This window comes from Pinus tabuliformis, chromosome 4_1, assembly GCF_031772625.1.
Source record: "Pinus tabuliformis cultivar Carrire ecotype Pingquan chromosome 4_1, CPIR1, whole genome shotgun sequence".
NCBI classification, from domain to species: Eukaryota; Viridiplantae; Streptophyta; class Pinopsida; order Pinales; family Pinaceae; genus Pinus; species Pinus tabuliformis.
Window position 1 is genome coordinate 454,902,590 of NC_142303.1, and position 19,717 is coordinate 454,922,306.

General features: G+C 35.5%; 2 protein-coding genes across 2 annotated transcripts; both read left to right on the top strand.

Moving 5' to 3' along the window:
• The first annotated feature begins 543 nt into the window (after nt 1-543).
• On the top strand, nt 544-1,674 carry LOC149176334 (replication protein A 70 kDa DNA-binding subunit E-like). The gene has a single exon (XM_089421441.1). The coding sequence runs from the start codon at nt 544-546 to the stop codon at nt 1,672-1,674; it is 1,131 nt and encodes a 376-aa protein (XP_089277567.1).
• Nucleotides 1,675-4,927: 3,253 nt separating this feature from the next.
• Nucleotides 4,928-5,561, top strand: LOC149176335 (ethylene-responsive transcription factor ERF018-like). Its single transcript, XM_089421442.1, has one exon. The coding sequence runs from the start codon at nt 4,928-4,930 to the stop codon at nt 5,486-5,488; it is 561 nt and encodes a 186-aa protein (XP_089277568.1). The 3' UTR covers nt 5,489-5,561.
• Nucleotides 5,562-19,717: the final 14,156 nt, after the last annotated feature.

A 19,717-nucleotide genomic window follows, 5' to 3' on the forward strand; every position in this document is an offset into this window, starting at 1 on the left:
TTTTTGCAAAACTATGTGTATGTTCACTCTTCACCATATCCATCATGTTTTTTTGTTCCTTCCCTCTTTGTGCCACTGTCACTCCAAATAATTTCGTGTTTCATTTCTCTTTCTTTCCTTATTTTCAGGACTCTCCAAGTTATTTAACTTAAAGTTCTTGAACATCATGCACCTTTGATTGGGGACCCAACCCTTCTTCAAATTGTACAACCGTCCACATACCAATCGGGCTCTTCAACGTCACACGGCCCCACCTCGTATACTGCTCCTTCGACACAAGCTTCTCCTTCATCATCAACTCAGTTGTCCTCTACTCTACCTATTTCCATTCCATTCATGGCGCTAAGGCCCTACTATAAAAAATGGTAGATCCAGGGTAGGGTCAGTGGAAACATAACCGTTCGCTCGTACAACAATGCTCGAGCCTCCGGAAAGGTCTTTGGATTTGAAGTCGTTGATTATACCAATGATGCAATCCATCTCTTTTCCTTCGGTGATCTAGCAAATTTCTTGCATGACGTTGTCCAAATTGGGTAGATTTACATGGTTTCAAATGGCACGGTGAACCCAACAAACACAAATTATAACCATCTCAATAGCAAATGGGAAGTCTCGCTCTATGCAGTTTCCACTATTGAACCTTCCCTAGATGATGTTTCGACAATTCCTTTCCACAGTTTCCGTTTAAAATCTATAGATAAAATCATATCTGCAAACCTCAGCTCAATTGTTGACATCACTGGCATTTTCATGTCCACTTCTACAACTTCCACCATTCGTCGAAGAGATGGCTCTGAAACACCTAGAAAAACTCTAAGCTTGGAAGACATGTCTGGGTATAGTATCGACGTCACCCTATGGGGGCAGCATTGTGACACCGTAGGCAAGAAACTTATTGAACTTGCCTCTTCTGGTGCTTCGATCGTGCTTGTAATCAAAGGCGGTTGCATAGTCAAATTTAATGGAAGAACTGTCGGGACTATCTCGATCACTAGCGTCGTGCTAGATCCCGACATTCCAGAGACTGAGCAGCTCCAGTCATGGTTTGATCAAAGAGGCCGCTTGGCCTCTTCACCATCATTAAGTAGAAAATTCTCAAGGTCTTCCAAGCGGCGCCACCCACAACATACAATTGTCAACCTCATAGACTCGCATCTTGCCAGAAAAGTAACATGGTTCTTTGTTCATGGAACCATCACCTCTATTGACATGCAAAATTTCCACTTCATTGCATTCTCTTTCTCATTTGATGGCATGCAATGCATGAAAAAAGTTGTCAACCACTCAAATGGAATGCGGCATTGCACAAAATGTGGTGGGGACTTCCCGGAATGTCATTATTGTTATGTGTTAAAATTTGAAATGCATGAACACACAGGCCTATTGAAAAATGTTACTGGTTTTGATGATGCTGCAACTGAACTCATGGGTGTCCAATCAAAAGACTTGTTCATACTCTCTAGTGATCTTGATGCTATCCACGAGCTTCGTGCAAGGGTTTCATGTCGTCCTTTCCTCTTCACACTGTTTGTGAAAACAGATAGCTTCAATGGTGTCGACTGTTTGAAGTTTGTGCTAATCAATTCAGAGGAAATCAACTATGGCTCTGCATGTTTTGTTCTCCTCCAGGATATCGAAATAATGTCTACTACTTCAATTGTTCGCCACCTTTGAAACTCATTTTCTTTTCCCCATGCCACGCTAAAGTGTAAATAATAACTTCTATATGCTTTTTCGTTCATTGTCATTTCGTCCCCTGTTGCCCTCTTCTTCTCTTCACTTCATCATTTTACTTCTCTCGTTTATGTATATACACCTATGTTACATGTTGCAACTTCCACCTTTGCATAATTCTCCATCTTTTACCTTTACATGGAGTATATATGCTTTTTCTTCTTCCTTCTAAACAAAATAGAATGTTTGCATCCTTTTAAAGTGTGCTTTGTGCAACTAAATACAAACACTGAATTTTTATAAACGATTGATGTTTACTTACCTTAAATCAATTGGTAAATCAATGATAAATAGTTATCGATCACCACAAAAAATACTTCATTGAAATAACATTGATTTCAACAACAAAATTTCAATGGCACGACATTAGTGTGTAATGTCAAAGAAACATAAGCTCTATTAAAAAGGTTTGTCCAAGCAATTAACTGCAGCCACTTTATCAAAAGGCACATCTACTTTATAAGCTAAAAGGCACCATTTTGAAAATATAACCAATAATGAAGTTCATGGTTTTGGGGGCTATGTACTTTATCCTTGCACTCAAGACTACTGTTTCCCATCTCCTATATTCACTAATACTTGTGTCCCCATATTTGTATCACAATGGACATGCCAACATCTTCTGCAAACCCCTCAAGAAATGTTCGCAAGAGACTCCTTTATGCACAGAATAAAGACGCCTCCAACAAACAAAGATGGCTCAAATATAAAGTTGATTTAAACACCCAAGCATTTCCAGGTATACCCCCGTGTAATGTTTCTCTTCCCCAACATCTCAAAGCTTCACTTGGAAACCCATGTCCTTCAACATTCCCTGCTCCAACTGTACCTACCCTTCAACTTTCTCCATTCACTAGCACTTCTTCCCCATATACATTGCACACCCCACCATCGACTCATCCTCCTTCACCCTCCCATCCCCATATTTTTCTCAATTTCCCTTAACCATGCACACCACCAATTTCGTGAAAGGATAAATGACCTCTCTCCCTTGCATATCTACTCCATATGCAAAGAATCATGCCCAAATATGAAAGCAAAATTCTTACATGGTAACCTTGTTGCTCCCGATGTCCAACTCCAAAATCCACCCACCGCTTCTCGCTTGCAAACAACATGGACCCTGGAAACCAACCGTTTTTTCTTGCTACTCTAACACAAATAGAGGAAATTCTCATATCACGTATCAGCCCAAGTGTTCCAAGTCACCCATGCAGGAGGTGGGCAGTACAAATGCATTGGTCATACTATTTGTTTCCCCCAAGACATCACTACAATCGCCAACATTTTGCCATGCTTGGTCTCTGAATTGGACATCGTCGTTGTTATTAGATATGGCTCTAACCGCAAAACATATGATTTCATTGTTAGCAGGGCATGTGTTCTTGCAGCAATATCTGGGCCAAGCTGGAATATCTGCCTTGCTGACTCACCCTACCGATATGTCTTCTCTCGTCCATCACATTACCCCCTAAGATGGTTGAAAAAAGAGGTAAGAGAGGATTAGCCATAAAATATGTTTAAGATGGTTGAAAAAAAAGGTAAGAGAGGATTAGCCATAATATCAAACAACAAAAGTATCATTAACAAATCCAAACTAACACTTAATTCAAGAAAATCCCATATCTTTTATTTTTGTGGAAGATATTAAAATTATTATACATTCTTGTTAATTAAATATTATAGAAAATGTGTATTTATATATTAATAAAATTATTATTATATTTTTATATTATATTTAAATCTTTATTATGCAAATTTAATTATTATAATCTATTTATATCTCGAAAAAAATGAATATATGTATATATGGGAAGTGGTTGAGGATGGAAGCTACTTTGTGGGAATCAAACTATCTCAAGGGGCATTCAAGATCGACTAAACTTCTCACAACTTTGGTGATAACATCCCACCGTGGATAGATCATTCTTCTATCCAATAGACAGACTATCCCCTACCTATACTCAACCTAATTTTAAAAGAAGAAAAAAATGAACACATAGTTAAATGAACATAAAACTTAAAAAAAAAAAATATAGAATAATGTAATATATTTTTGATTGCTTAGGAAATCTCCTTGACCAAAAGTAAAAAATTCAAGAGGCCAGAAAAACACAATACACATTGTCCCTTAATATGATAAAATCCATTAAACTTTTAAAAAATTTGTTAATAAGATAAATTATTGTCATATTAATTTTATGTTAATTTTATATGAATTAATTAAGGTATATGATTAAAATTATCAAATTTCAATCTACAAAATATATGTACAATCAAAATAATATTTAAATTGAACTGAATTTCACTTAAAAACAATATATTATTAAATAATTTTAATGTATATAATAAAAAATAAATAAAAAGAAAGAAGTTTAAATTTCAATGTATTTAAATAAATAAAATAAAAGACGTTAGTTTAAATAGATATTTAAAGTACACCAAATTTATTATAATCATAAGAACAACATTTTATTATTAAATAATTTTATTTTTATTTAATATTACAACTTACCGTAATTTAATTTTTAAAATTATTATTAATAATTTTGTAACTAAATTTTTTAAAATAACAAAATATGTTTGGGCATAAATTCAAATCCATTCCAAGTAAATGCATCCTTCTAAGTACAAAAAACTATTAAGTAACCAAAACATTGGAGAGTGAGACGACGCTGTCAAAAAAATGGGTTGTGGTTTCTTGAACCGAGTCAATTTAAATTTGGTGTGCCAACTAAAATTCATTACATAAAACATCTCTGACTTCAACGAAACCGGAAGTGATGCGCTCATTAAATGAGAGTCACGGTTGACATAAAATGCCCATATATTTGCAACTAGCGCCTAAAATTCATTACATAAAACATCTCTGACTTCTCATCAAATCAGAGTCATGGTTGACATAAAATAGCCATATTTGCAACTCAAAAGCCCATCCCGCGTTTGCTAATCGGCCAGTTGTACAAAACAACAGCCTCGCGCCTTCTTTTTATACATATCCGCCGCAACAAAAACACTCGCACCCTCATACCTCAACAGATATTCACTTTTACTTTCACTTGCACTATTGTAGTAGCCCCTCTATGCGTCCCGAGTTCAAATCCTCTTACAATCACAATCCTTTTTTCTACATAATTATTTAACTTCACCACCAATCTCTCACTTCGATTCCTCACACCTTCGCAATGACCCAATGGCTAAACCCTTTTCAAATCAAAACGACCACAGCAAACTCGAAAACCGCTCACTGAAGTCACGGCAATTCAAGGGCATTCGAATGAGAAAAGAGGGGAAATGGGTATCCGAAATTCGAATGCCCAATTCCAGGGACAGAATTTGGCTGGGCTTCTACGACACCCCGGAAAAGGCTGTGCGTGCCTTCGACTTTGCTGTGTATTGTCTAAGAGGATCCAAGGCCAACTTCAATTTTCCCTACTCCCTGTCCGATATTCCCGACGCCTCTTCTCTATCTCCACAGCAAATTCAAGCCGTAGCGAAGAAATCTGGCTTCCTTCCGAAGGTAACACGGCGGATATTCCCTACCCCTGTTCTCTATGTCCACCGCAAATTCAAGCCGCCGCAACCAATTTCGCTGCCGAGGAAGTCTGGCTGGCTTCGGAAGATGACGCAGCGGATATTCCCTACTGCGCTTCTTCATGTCCGCCGCAAATTCAAGCCGCCGCAGCCAAATCCCCCACAGAAGAATTTTGGCTGCCTTCGGAAAATAACGCAACGCCATCTTGCTTCGGTCTGAAAACTGAATCTAGCCTAGAAGTTCAAGAGATTTCAGTGAAGCAAGGTCTTGTTGGAAGACAGTAATTCCAACCACCCGCATTAACAGATTGTTTTAGAAAATTCAGCAGGTAGTGTCTGGGAAAGTTTCCTAGAGAAGCCACCGTCCCACCGACTCTAGAAAGATTTGTGCTGTGTGTAAAAACCTATTTCAGTCATCAAATGAAAACAAGTTCTAAAGTTGCAAGTTGCAAGTTGCGGTGTTATGTGTTTCAGTGTCCCACCGACTCTAGAAAGATTTGTGCTGTGCGTAAAAACCTATTTCAGTCATCAAATGAAAACAAGTTCTAAAGTTGCAAGTTGCAAGTTGCGGTGTTATGTGTTTCAGTGTCCTCTCTCTAAAATCGAAGGATTGCTTGGTTCAGTGGATTTATGGAAATTTGTCCAAAAAGCTTCTATAAATTTTGATGATAAGCGTAGAAATACAGTAGCATTGTTTCTCATCATATCAGCGTTAGATGAAAATATTTTGTCTAATATTTTTATGAATTTGGTGAAATATGCAATGCAAAAATATTTTGGGATATTATTGAAATGAAATACAATATGGAGGGTAGTGAAAAAGTTGAAGTTGATGAAGGTGTTGTCGCTAAAAGCGATTGTGTTGAAAGCATCATTGCTGGGATTAACGCTGAAAGTATGTCTTTAGCTAACAATAGAGTAGTGTGTGATATTTAGGAAACACCCTGTGATGCAGAGATTTATGAAGTCAAATTCGATGACAATTATGTATCCCATGATGAGTGGTTAAATATCACGCATGAAAAGCATCTTATTGATGAGTTGTTGTTTGGTGAGAAGAGTTGCCTACCTCCATACACAAATCAAACGCAGGACAACATGTTTGCAGCAACAGAATTGACGAAAGAGGTTGAATACATGAATCAATCAACTATGAAAAATGAAGGAAGCAAAGCTCTTTCCAAAGAGCACGATGACAAAAATCAATATGGTTCTGTTTATGAATCTAACATTGTTTTTTAGTGTGCAGATATTGACAATCAGGAAGAAGCAACAAAACTTGAAGAAATTGCAAGCATTAAGGACAAGTATAAGTCCCAAGAACGTGAAGCAATGTTGAATACAAACAATGTTAACCTGCGATCAAGAAAAGAGAAGCTCAATCACTATCTTATGACAAGAAAGGTGAAAATGAAACTACATCAACAAAGGAACAAGCATGGACCCTTTAATAAGAAGGCAAAAATGAAATGTTTTGTTGTAAGCCTAGCTAAGACTTAGACCAGCAGGCAAAACAATTAAGAGTATAGTGTCTTGTTTATTGTGCTATAGTATATTTATCATATGGCTGGAATTAAGGGGGAGTGTTGGAAGACATAATTCCAACCACCCGCATTAATAGACTGTTCTAGAAAATTCAGCAAGTAGTGTCTAGAAGTCGTTGACAAATGGGAAAGCTTCCTAGAGAAGCCATCGCCCCACCGACTCCAGGAAAATCTGTGCTGTGTATAAAAACCTGTTTCAGTCATCGAATGAAAACAAGTTTTAAAGTTGCAAGTTGCAAGTTTCTGTGTTATGTGTTTCAGTCTCCTCTCTCTAATTGGTCCCACATTGGGATTCAGTTCTTCAAGATCTGCACAGTAACGACTCTGTAAGTTTAGAGGATTTGCCTCCGTTAGATGCGTATCTGGAGGATTATGGGTTAATCTTCCAGCCGAATGAAGAATGCAGACCGGGGGCTTTCTAATTTATTTTTAATGCCGCTGGTGATTCTGCCCTGAAAGTTCAAATGAATGGCTATACTCGACCTCCTACAAATGGGAGCCTGAGCCACCGACTGAACATATGCACCACCTGTCTCTTTTATATGCATGTTATTAAATTCATTTATTCAATTTTACAAAATTCCCAAGTATGAAAAAATGACCTTTATTTTTTATTTTATTTAAACATGTATAAATGATTTAATATTTGTAAAGTTAAATTTCAAAATTCATATAATACATCAATATTGGAAATTCTAAAATCAATTAATATTATAAATCATTTTATTAATTTGAAATCATAATTTTTTTCACTATTTTGAATTGGTTTTTTGGTAAATGAAATTTTAAATTTAGTCGGGATGATGTGGTCTAATAGTTGGGAGGATTATAGGCGGTATTTCTTCCGGTGAAAAAAAATGAAATTTTGAAATTTGTAAATGACAGTAATGTCTAATGTCTATTTAAAAAAAAATGAATTTTTTTTAAGAAATTTGTGAATGACAGTAATATCTAATGTCTATTATCGAGTATGCTTTTTATATTTGTGAATAATGATGATTAACATTCACTATAATTAATATTGGTCTATAAAATCAATATCAATATCTAAATACTACTATAGAAATCTATAAATGTTAGAGTGTCAAACCTTACCACGACATTTAACTTTTGGAAATCTTTTATATAAATTTTAAAATATTTAATACAAATTAATTTATATAGGATTCATTTTATTATCATTTATATGGTTTTGTTTTATGATCAAAGAGCTTTGACCTTGTTTTATAAAATAACTTTTGGAAATCTTTTATATAAATTTTAAAATATTTAATTACAAATTAATTTATATCTGATTCATTTTATTATCATTTTGTGGTCAAAGAGATTTTATTTTGTTTTATAAAAAAAAATCATAAAGCTTTATAAAAATTAATATATTAAAAATATTGTTCTAAAATTAAAATTATTTTTAAATTTTTGAAATTCTAAAATTTTATTGATTAATTTGATTTTATGAGAGATTTTTCGGGTAAATCAACAATGGATTAATTTGATTAATTTTTTTTAATGTAGTTTAATTTTAGATCGTTAGATATAAAATATAAATTTTTAAAAATAGATATGAAATTGACATTTGTATATTATTTGTACATTTGTTTTGGAGTAGTTAAGTTGGTATTTCAAGACATGTGAAATCTTTGAAACTCTAGAGATTTTCATTCAAATTTTTCTGTTACGACTTAGGCTTAAAAAAAAGACATAACATAACCCCATACATTTACTGCTAGTTACATATCAAGTAACCTATTAAGTCCCTCTAAGTCGCAAAAAAAAAAGACAAATTACAGTACACTTCAATTATAGTTCACAGAGGCCTGCAAATTCCCGTGACAACACATAGAAAAAGCAGGTGAATGACAAGCTCACACGCCACCGGTTAACTCTGGAAGATCTATTCATACATTAAATAAAATACATGCAAAACTTTATGGATAGCTTTTTCACTTATGACAGTTTGACTTTATAAACTTTTTGTTAATACTTTATGGAACTTTTGTTTGATGATGCTATTTTTTTTTATAAATTAAAGTGCTTATATTATTTCAGAAAAAACAATAACATCCAGGCCAAAGGGAGGAAAAGAATCTCTACCTCTGTCCCCATATAACAACTAAAACTAAAAACTGATTCCAGACCTATACACTTCAATCCCAACATAGACAAAGACAACATTATTTACATTAAAAAACTAAGCAAAGAACACAGGGGAAAGCCGAGAGCCAAGGCTCTAGGCCTGATGCTGTCACCGCAAAAAGACCATAGATAATCAGCTCAGGGGTCACGCCATGAAAACCATCGACCCACGCATGATAGGCATTGAGCACTAGCATAAGAGGCGACCCTCCATCCAATAGATGGTGATAATATTGTTTACTCATGTACACCTTAATAATATTTCCATAAAACTTTATAGATAACTTTGATATATTAGTTTGGATGTTTGTGAGAGAAAGATTTTTTTGGATAATATTGTTTACGATGAACCACACTAGTTGGTTCGAAACACATCAACAAATGATTCTCTATGTGATTTTGCTGAAATCTCTTACAATCAAGTATGGATCACAGAATTTTAAACTCTCTGAAGATAGTGTTTATGGATTTATTTTTTAAAATATTAATTTGAAATAGTATAATAATGATGCATATTTAAAGCTAATGTACATTGGTGTATATTTATAATTTAATTAAAGCATTAGAAATGTATTTTAATTAGTTTTTTTTTACTCACAGCAATAACATATAGGAACTTATCACTTAATTATAAAACGCATATTTCGGAGTCCTTATCACTTATCAATAAAATTTATATTTTAGCGAGGGTCTTATTAATAAAATTTATATTTTAAAGACCCTTACACTTGTAAATAAAATTTATATTTTAGAATTTTAAAAATAAATTTTATATTTTTATTTGTGTTTTGGATTTTTTAAAAATAAAACTATTATGTATAATTCGCATCAAAAGTTTTATAATTTGGATTATGGTTTTGTATATCGTCATATTATTGCATTTTTTAAATCGAAAAATTTTCATCTTGGTGTGAACAATAATAGCAATAATTATTTCTTGGTCATAACTACCATTGAATACTCAGCAATTTTATTTCAAATTTAATGAAAAGTAACTTATCAATTTTATTTCAAATTTAATGAGAAGTAACTTATCCAACTCCATTATGTGTAACATTTATCGACTACATTAGTAGTGTTATACACTTTGTAACCTAAACATTTTCTTCTTAAGCTATTTCAAGGTGCTATAAATATAATGTACTAGCATTATTTTGATTTCACAAGAATGTTAAATGTTTTTCCATATTAAATTAATTAAAATTATATTAAAAATAATATGATCTTTAATGGAGCTAGAGAATTTTTCCATGTTGGGCTTTCTACAAGCTTAGAAATAATTTAAAATTACATTTAATTTAAAGCAAACCCTGTCCTCTTTCTTTGGCTGCCATGTCACTTTTTTGGAAACTTAAAAAAGAATTGGATTTGATTTAGGGCGGGGTCTATACATTTATATCACATTTTTTACAAAGTAGTTGTGTTTTTTTTTTTTTTTTTTTTTTTTTTTTTTTTCAAAAAAAAAAACAAATAGGTTTGTATTAATAAACCAGTTTATATTTACCAAAGATCAAATAATGTTTTGTATTGTGATCGCACTTAGTGCAATCTCATTGACAAAAAATATCCCATAGACTTATATAAGAAGATAGCCTTTGTAACATATCCAAAAATGCCAAGGCACAACATTGTCAAGGAAAAGCTAAACAAAAACTATAGTTATATCATAACATAAAGTAACTGAAAACTGTGATAAAACAATGGAGTTTTCAAACCTTAGAAGCAATGTAACATCCCCTGGTTGATTTTCCATGTAAATAAAATATAAGACCAAGATCATGGGACACGTATTCTAAGCTGAATGTTGAAAAGATATTATAGTCGATATCACTTTCGATATATTATAGCTAAGGAAATTGGCAAATATATTGGAAAAGGGAAAGAGGCAATAATTGGCATTTTATTTATGAAATAAAGGAAAATAGGAGAAAAGGAAGGTGAAGAGACACAAATTTGTATGAGAGGGAAGTTTAAGGGAAAATGAAGAAAAATGAAGAGAATAGAGGCCTTAATGATAAAAGGGCTCCTAAGGATCAATTTACAGATTTTGTTGGTTTAAGCTTTTGTGAGTTCAGTTTTGGAGCTCTCATTTCATTCTCACATACTCTCACACACTTAGAGAAATCTTGGAGGATGCTTGGAGCACTCTAGTATTCACTTGGATTGGAGAAAGAAGGCAAAAGAAAAGAAGGAAAGTGCAAGGGAACAGTTGGATCAGCTGCTATAGCTGGATTGCTTTGTAGGTAATAGGCTACATGTGTGATTTCCTTGTTGATTTCTAGATGCATCGTATATGCATGTGAGTTTCTGGTTATGTGTTGCCATTGGCACGTAGATTTTCCTACATTGACGATGGTTTTAGACTTACCTTGTCATTTCCTGGATAGCCATGGTGTTGTGGGTTTTTCCACTCGATTTTTTTTTTTATTGGTGCTCATGTTCCTTATGGTTGTGGGTCGGAACAAACGCTCTGGAAGCCCTCGAACAACTTGGGTTGAGTTACTATTCGTGGAGCCTAGGTTGGGACAATCACTCTGGATCCCTTGGTGGGTTGAGTTACTAGTCCCTGGAGTCGAGTTGTACAAATGTTCTGGAGCCCTAGAAGGTTGTGGGTTGAGTTACTAGTTCTTAGAGCCCTAGACAACTTGGGTAGAGACCGATTTGGTTGGTGTTAGTTATGTTTGATCGTAGAGGTGGAATCACTAGTTGTTGGTTGAAGTGGCTGGGCTCTGGAATCCCTGGCTGGTTTTGTCTTATTTTATGCCATGAGATCCCACATTCATGCTTGGAATATGGCACGAGGGTCATTGGCTGAAAGGGAGATTTGTTTCAGCCCAATATATGGTCAGGTGGTACATGGAAGTCCCTGACTTGGTTGGTATTTTCATATGTTAATAAGAACTATTCTTCTACTGTGATTCATGTATACTTGTAGTGATTATATTGGTGACATTATGGTTGAGTTTCCATGGTTCCTATGCTAGTTATTGGTTGGTTATATGTTAATTATATGATGTATATTATCTCTGGCCTCTAACATGTTTTGTGAATATATGAATGGTTGATGAATGCATGGAATAATAAGTTTTGATGCATCTATGCGGAGATGGAATAGAGCCTTCTTGGTGATTCTCATATGAATCTTAGACTCTTATGATCACATATGCATTCATGACATGTAGCTTACATGTTTTCCATGTGTTTGACAGAATATTTGTTATGGAATAAGAATATCTTGGGTCAGTTCTTGTTCAATTTTTGTATGAAGACCTTTGTCATTATGTCATTTATCATTTTGAGAAGTTCCAGGCAGTTATGGGAAGTGGCCTAAAGGCTGGCCTGGAAAAGTCGCTTAGATCTCGGGACCACACCCTTTGAATTGGAGAGTTTGGGCTATAACCGCATGGAGGCAATGTTGTGCACGTGGTTAGAGGCATATAACCACACACAGACCTTCTCATGCATGTGGTTGTGGGCTTAGGGAAGTGAAAAAGAGCCCCATCTCAGGGTTTGGTCACCTAGGGTGGTCCTTTGGCCCTTGAAGTGTCTTGTAGCCCTGAGGGATGTTGTGAGTGGTCATCTTGTCGGCCCCACTTCCATAACTGGAGCTTGGAATTTGGTTCATGCCATAGTAACTCTTTGTCTCATGTTTACTCTAGAAGGAATGTGAAATTGGGTAGATGTGGAAGGGGGGATGTTATAGGAAAGCATTGTCTTATCACCGCCTTTCACTGCCATAACCAAGCCCATTCAGATCAAGGAGAACAAATAAACAAAGCCTACAATGTCCATGGAAAAAAAACAATTGAAAGTTGCAAAAAACTAAGTCAAGAGAGGGGGATAATCTTGTCACCAATGATACAACCATTCTAGAAAACCTGAAAGTGAATCCATCTCACCTGCATATATAAACCTCTCTTAGACAATTTGTCTGCCATGTGCTTTTGAAAACGTCGAGTATGGGTGATAGAGAGATCATTGAATTGTTCTGACAATGTTATAATGAGGTTTAACCAATTGCAAAGTAAAGGATGGTTAAGACAAGATCTATAATTGACCCAATCTATGGTAACCTTGGAATCTCTAAAGATATATAGGGATCTGATTGATGACCAGAGAGCACAATAAAGAAATCCATTACCTCTACTTTATAGTTTGTCCTAGGACCACCATACCAATTGAAAACATAATATAAACCAGGATCCATAACTAAAAAACCATTTCATCCACAGATTGAATTCTAAGCACCCGCATCGAAAAAATTGATGGGGAAATTTTCCAAATAGTCAATAGGCATCAAAATTATGCTTTTCCCAATAACATGTTGTCGTTAATATTCCAAGATGAAAGTAATGATTTTATTGCAAGTCATATCAATGGAGAATGGAATATCATCAAATAGAAGTTTGTTCTTGCCACATCAGATACCCCAAAAAATAAAAAAGGGAAAAATTTTGTGAGCCTTGAAATTGTGAAATCAATCAATGATGCAGTCATTGACAAAGTAATATGACCAACCAACAACTATCTTCATATACTGTAAAATCCTTTCCCATATAGAAATAGCCCCTGGGAATTTGAAGAATAAATGGATGTGATCCTCATTGTCTTGTAGGAAAATATAGCACCTGCCTATGCCATGAAAACCCCTTTCACGTAGGTTTTCCCAAGTGAGGATTCTGTTGTGACCAAATAGCCAACCAAAGCATTTCATTTTGAGGAGCATATGCCAAGTCCAAAACATTTGATATCACTCTGTCCCAAAAGATAGATTAAAAGAAGGAGAGATGTGGGAGTATATTTCTTTGACTAATATATGTTGGGAGGATCTTTCATTCCAAATAAGAATATCAACCTTATCATTGAACGTGGTTCCAACATTATATAGGTTTTGGATATAAATGTCCCAGATCTCCACCATCTAACCAACAAATCCCAAATCCTCAAATCTAATCCAAATTGGATATAGACCAAATTAATCATCATGATAACGCAACTGATGAAGTTCATAGATCCCCAACTCGTGTATATGATTAATGATCATGGAAAATTTTAGGGCTAATATTCGCAGGTGGGGTAATTTTCTATGTTTTTTCAAAAAAAAAAGATTCGCCCGTTTCCATTTTTCCTAAAAATGATTCGCCTAAATATTATATCATAAATTTATTTTACCTTAAAAATCGCCAAAGTTTTATAGAGACTATATAAAATCATTAGAAATTTGAAAATATTTACAAACATATCGCTACTTTTTTTGTAGTTTGCATGTTAGGCACTAGTAAGATTCGCCAAGGTTTCTAAACTTTAAGATAAATTTCCATCCTTAAAATTCTCTGTGTTAATGATATCCTATGGTAATATATGATTTCCATCGAAACCCCTGATGGGGTCCAAACCCACCTCGACCTTTGAACCTAAATCAATATCCCAACAAAGATTTCCATGAAGCCAGTGTTTGATTTTCATGAAGCCATTCCAAATATAGGAACCATTTTTTGAAGAGGGGGAACCACTATGTATCAACGCCTGTATAATTTGTTTTTTTAAATATATTTTAGAAATGATATTTTTCCAAAGAACAAAACCAAAAATAGCCTTACAAAAAATTTGTATCTTAAGCGCCCATCCAAAATTCTCCAAATGTTTTAAGCCCCAACCCCCATCGACCTTACGCTTGGTGAGGGCCTCCAAACCAAAAAGGTGTATTCTATCAGGGCCACAAGCACTCGACCATAAGAAATGAGAAACGATAGAGTTAATGTAATTTATAAATTTCTTGGGGAGAAGGAAAAGGTGTATCCAATATACGATTATGCCCTATAATATCGAATGTGTAAGGGTTAGTCGACCACCCAAAGAAAACCATCTATGTGACAAAGTAGAAAGTCTATCCTCAAAATTTTGAATTAGTCACAACTAGTCTAAAATTTTGTACCTATTTGATCTCAGAGTAAAACTGAGATATCTAAAGCCATGTTCTAGCTCTGATGTATTAATAGATAATATGGATGTAATCCACTTAATCTATTCACATTCTTTTGATGCAGATATTTTCAATGACTTTCTCTTATTCATAAATAAACCTGAAGCTTCCCTGAATTTGTTGATGATCATATGAAGTTATGTCCACTGATCCGTAGAAACTTGGTCGAAAACCAAGATATCATCAACAAAGATGAGATTAGTTACAGAATTCTTCCTCGTAACTATAACACCAAGAAAAACACCATTGTGGTTATCCTGTGTTAGCTTCCCACTCAATCCATCAATAACCAATAGGAAAAGTAACGGGGAGAGTGAACATCTTTGTCGTAAGCCACGAGAAGCCTTGAAAAGAGAGGAAGGAACACCATTAATCAACACAACATAGTTTACCAAAGACACACAAGCCATGATCCATTCCATCACTTCAATCGAGAGCCCAATATTATGAAGGATTGATCGAAGATAAGACTAATCAACACAATCATACGCCTTGTTTAAATTTAGCTTCAGAATCAGAGGCTCGTGCTTCTGTGCCTTTATAGAATGAATGCATTCATGTGTTATGGCCACAATGTCTTCTATCTGTCTATTCTTTAAGAAACCAAATTATTTATGGGAGTTATATGGAGATAAATTCTTCTTAATACAAGTAGCAATAATCTTAGAGATCATCTTTTATGAAATGTAGCATAGATAGGTCGCAAATCCATAAATGTTGTAGCATTAGAATACTTTGGAATAAGGGAGATAAAAGTGCAATTTAAAGAGCCTAAAATTCTTCGCATAGCTCTAGCCTCCTCTGCCATCATCAATAATTCATGACCCATAACATCCAATAAATGTGTAAATAACTCAACAGACCATCCATGTGTCACAGGCTATTTGTCTCTTGCAAATGATTTAAGGGCATGTTTAATCTCATCCCTCATAATAGTCCCTCCGACTATCATGTCATAATCCTCATCAAACATGCGTGGGTATGCATGTATGACATCCATTTGATTTTCGAAGTCCACATTCATCCTAGCTCGAAAGAGGTTCGCAAAGTAATTGATGTTGCTATGTGAATGTCCTGCAATTTAGAGAATTTAACCCCCTCATCATCCTTTATTTCCCATTTTGTGTTTATATGTCTCCTACAAGAAGCATAATAGTGAAAAAATTTGGAGTTATTGTCAGCAGTCGTTATCCAAATAGCATGGCTCTTCAACCTCCACGTCTCTTCCTAAATGAGCAAGATGTGTCTTTTGCGAGCTTCAAGATCCATGATCTTCATTTGTGACTCATCTCTTAAAATTCCTGGATCGTTAAGATCAGTTAATTGCACAATTTATCGATCAATCTCTTTTAATTTCTCCCAATGATCTCGTTTTTTCTTAGATTCACAACTTCTCACGACTCTTTTTAAAGTCCTTAGTTTATCCCCCACCTAGTCCATCCATGAGGATCCATTAGCAAATTTAAAGGAAGACCAGTTCCAATGCATCAGAAGATCAAATCCTAAATCCCCAAACTAGGTGTGATTGAATTTAAATGGGAATTGCATCTAGATATTATTATTGGTCCACTGCAAGAAGATCAGAGAGTGGTCTGATATCTTGGCTTGGGAAATCCAAGACTTCATAGTACCCAAAATTTCTGCCAAATATTCATGAATTAATAAATGATTCAGTCTCTTAGCAATACATTCTTATGTTGGCCTCTCCTCTTCCCATGGATGGTAACGTTCATGGTGGAATTCTGACTAATTCGTGGTCCAGGAGATCCCAAAAAATGGTTGATGGGAATCAATTCCATATCTAAAGATTAGGTTTGGCATAAAAAATCCAGGTCACTTCCCATAGAAATTTTGGGGGAAATTGGCCTCGAGAATGACCCAAAATTAATAGGGGAAGATCTATTGGTCATGGTAATTTCCATGAGAGGAGAGCTAGTCGAGTGGACATTATCAGATGGCTTTGACATAAAGTCGGGAAACAAAAAGGGGAGTGTTTGATTAAGGGAAGAAGTAATTTCATGGCCAACATGAATTGTGGGTTTCATGGGTTGGATAGACTGATCAGATGGAAGAGATTTAGTTAAACATGTGCCATCCTCTAGACGTATATTAATAGGAGATAAATCAGCAACATCTCTATTATCATGAGGAATATTGATAAAGTCAATACCTGTATTATCTAGGGACCTCGATCTAGAAGGAGCCATAACCGTCTCAGCTGGAACATTTTTGTCATTAGAATGAGAATCCTGCCTCTTGAATTCGTCAACTTGACTTGCACCTAAACTAGAAAAATGATGGGGACATTTCACAAGAAGATGTCCAGTACGGTGATAAGAAAGGTAGAGAAATGGGATACCCTAATGGTCAATTTTCTGCCTAATTAATGATTCCCCCCATGATATGAATTTGATCATTGTATTGTTTTCCATCCATCTCGATACATCTGGAGTGGAAAAAGTGGAGGAATCAGCTCACGGGACCGTTTTTACTGGCAGGACCTAGTTTGGCAAAATGGGGTCTGAAACCTTCCGAGAGAATTTTGAAGCATCAAATGACGTTTTTTAGGGGTAAAACTTTGTCGCTTTAGCGTGCACCTTTCCATGCTATTATACACACGAGACCTTTCCAATGACACAAGAAGTGCATCAATCGGAGTCTGTATGCAAAAGTTATGCCACTCAAAAGTTGACATTCCTATTTTCACACCTATAGTTTGGGAGGATGCCGTGTCAGCCCCCATTATTCATGGAAAAGGGGATAGCTACGTGTTTGTGATGTAAAAGACTCTAGAAGAGTCTATTTTGTAACTCTATTTAAGAGTTGGTGTAGTCAAACTGAACCATTAGTAGGCTATCAGGTTGTGTTATAACCGGGCCACTAGGAGGAAGAGGCATTCCATTCTTTTGAGAGAGTTTTGTTCCATAACTTAGCAAAGATAGCCAGGAGAGATAGGAGGTAGAGCACACAAACAGGATCTGTGCATTGTAGCAACCCACAGGCCACAAGCATTACTTCTTTGTAACTACAACCATATTTCCAAACAGAAAAAGAGAGTTAAGTGGCCTCACCTTCCAGATGGGTTTTCTCTCGAAAGGGTTTCCCGGAGAGAATATCTTGTGTCTTGTGTGTGTGTGTGTGCTTATTTTTTCATTCTCTACTTTTCTGCATAATTTCCATTTGCATCCATGTTCTAATTATAGTAAAATCTACAGATCTAGAAATTAAATAAAACTGTAATAGTGTAGAATCTCAGATTTTTAATATAGTATTATCATATATGTTGTGACTAATTGTCTAGTGGAATATCCACGACGGTTTACGAATCATTTGGTATCATAGAAGGTTTCTTTGGGTATTTGTGGATATTTGCAGGGGATCTAGGTTGGCGGGGTCAAAAATTGTAAAACCCTAATCATGGTTGACAAATTTGTAAACAAACCTCATGATCCAGTAGAGGTGAGGTTTTCGTGGCTTGAACAAAAAGTTGTAGTTATAAACCGCAATGTAAACATCCTCATGGCGTCCTTAAGCAATAAGCTGGGTATATTTGGAGAAGATGGGGATTTGAATGCAGAGGACAAATTAGAAGGGGGATCAGGAGATCGGGACGACACGGAGAACCAGCCGAAGAAAGAACCCAAAAAATATCAACCTAATTCGAATGTCGTGAATCAATCCCTATTCAAAATGGAAGCAAAAGTCGATATGAAGCCATGCTATGGCGATATCAACGCTCTAAAGTTGAACCACTAGTTGCAACAACTTGAATTTTATTTCAGCATCCATCAGATCGAGGAAGGGTAAAAGATCTCATTCACACAACTGAAACTAGAGGTTCATGCACTGACTTGGTGGGAGAGCCACATGGAAACCCTGAGGTTGGAGGGAGAACTCCAGTGACTAAGTGGGAGGATTTTAAAACCCTAATTAAGTCACAATTTTATCCCATTGGGTACATGGACGGCCAGTGGATCTGGTGGAATTACTTCAGGCAAAAGTCGATCCAAAGCATGCAGGAGCACACCACATAATTTAGAAATATGGTTATAATTTTGGGTATCTCTCCAAAGAACCCTGATGTATCCTCAAGTATTTGGGGGGTTTGTACCACCATCTGCATGAGTAAGTGATGTTGTTCAAGCCCAAATCGGTGGACGAGGCTTGTGTACAGGAACAGTACCTGGAGAACATAGGCCTAAAAAGAGCGCAATCAAGTGGATCAAAGCAGAAGGAGAAACAAGAAGCTTCTAAGGAGGGGAAGAAGAAGCAAAAAGGGGGAAAAGATAAAAAGACAATAGCCACAACACATCAGCGCAAAGATCCTAACAACCACTGCAACACTGATGGCCATATAGAGGAAAATTGTTGGAAGTTGCATCCAAAGCTAAACCTGAAGAACAAGAAGAAAGATAACAGGAAGAAGAATATCATGGCCACTGATTCGAGCAACCAAGTTGAAATCAACTTGGACATGGATGAGAATATTGTTTGTACATTATTGCGGAAGGAGGTGAATCTGAGTAGCCTTAAGCAACATGAAGAGAAAGCAATGACCAAACTCTTCCATATAAAGCTATAGGTCAAGAAGACAAAGATTGATGGTTTGTTTTACTCAAGATCACAGGTGAATCTCATTGCAGCAGAGCTAGTCAAGAAGTTGGGGTTGGAAGTTCATGACCATCCAAACCCATATCCACTGGGATGGATAAATAAGGATGTAGAGTTGAAGGTAACAAGACAGTGAAAAATTAGATTTTCTATTAGTGTTGATTTTATTGATGAA

Excerpts from the sequence above, each read along its gene's own strand:
- LOC149176334 (XM_089421441.1), top strand. The coding sequence starts at position 544 with ATGGTTTCAAATGGCACGGTGAACCCAACAAACACAAATTATAACCAT.
- LOC149176335 (XM_089421442.1), top strand. The coding sequence starts at position 4,928 with ATGGCTAAACCCTTTTCAAATCAAAACGACCACAGCAAACTCGAAAAC.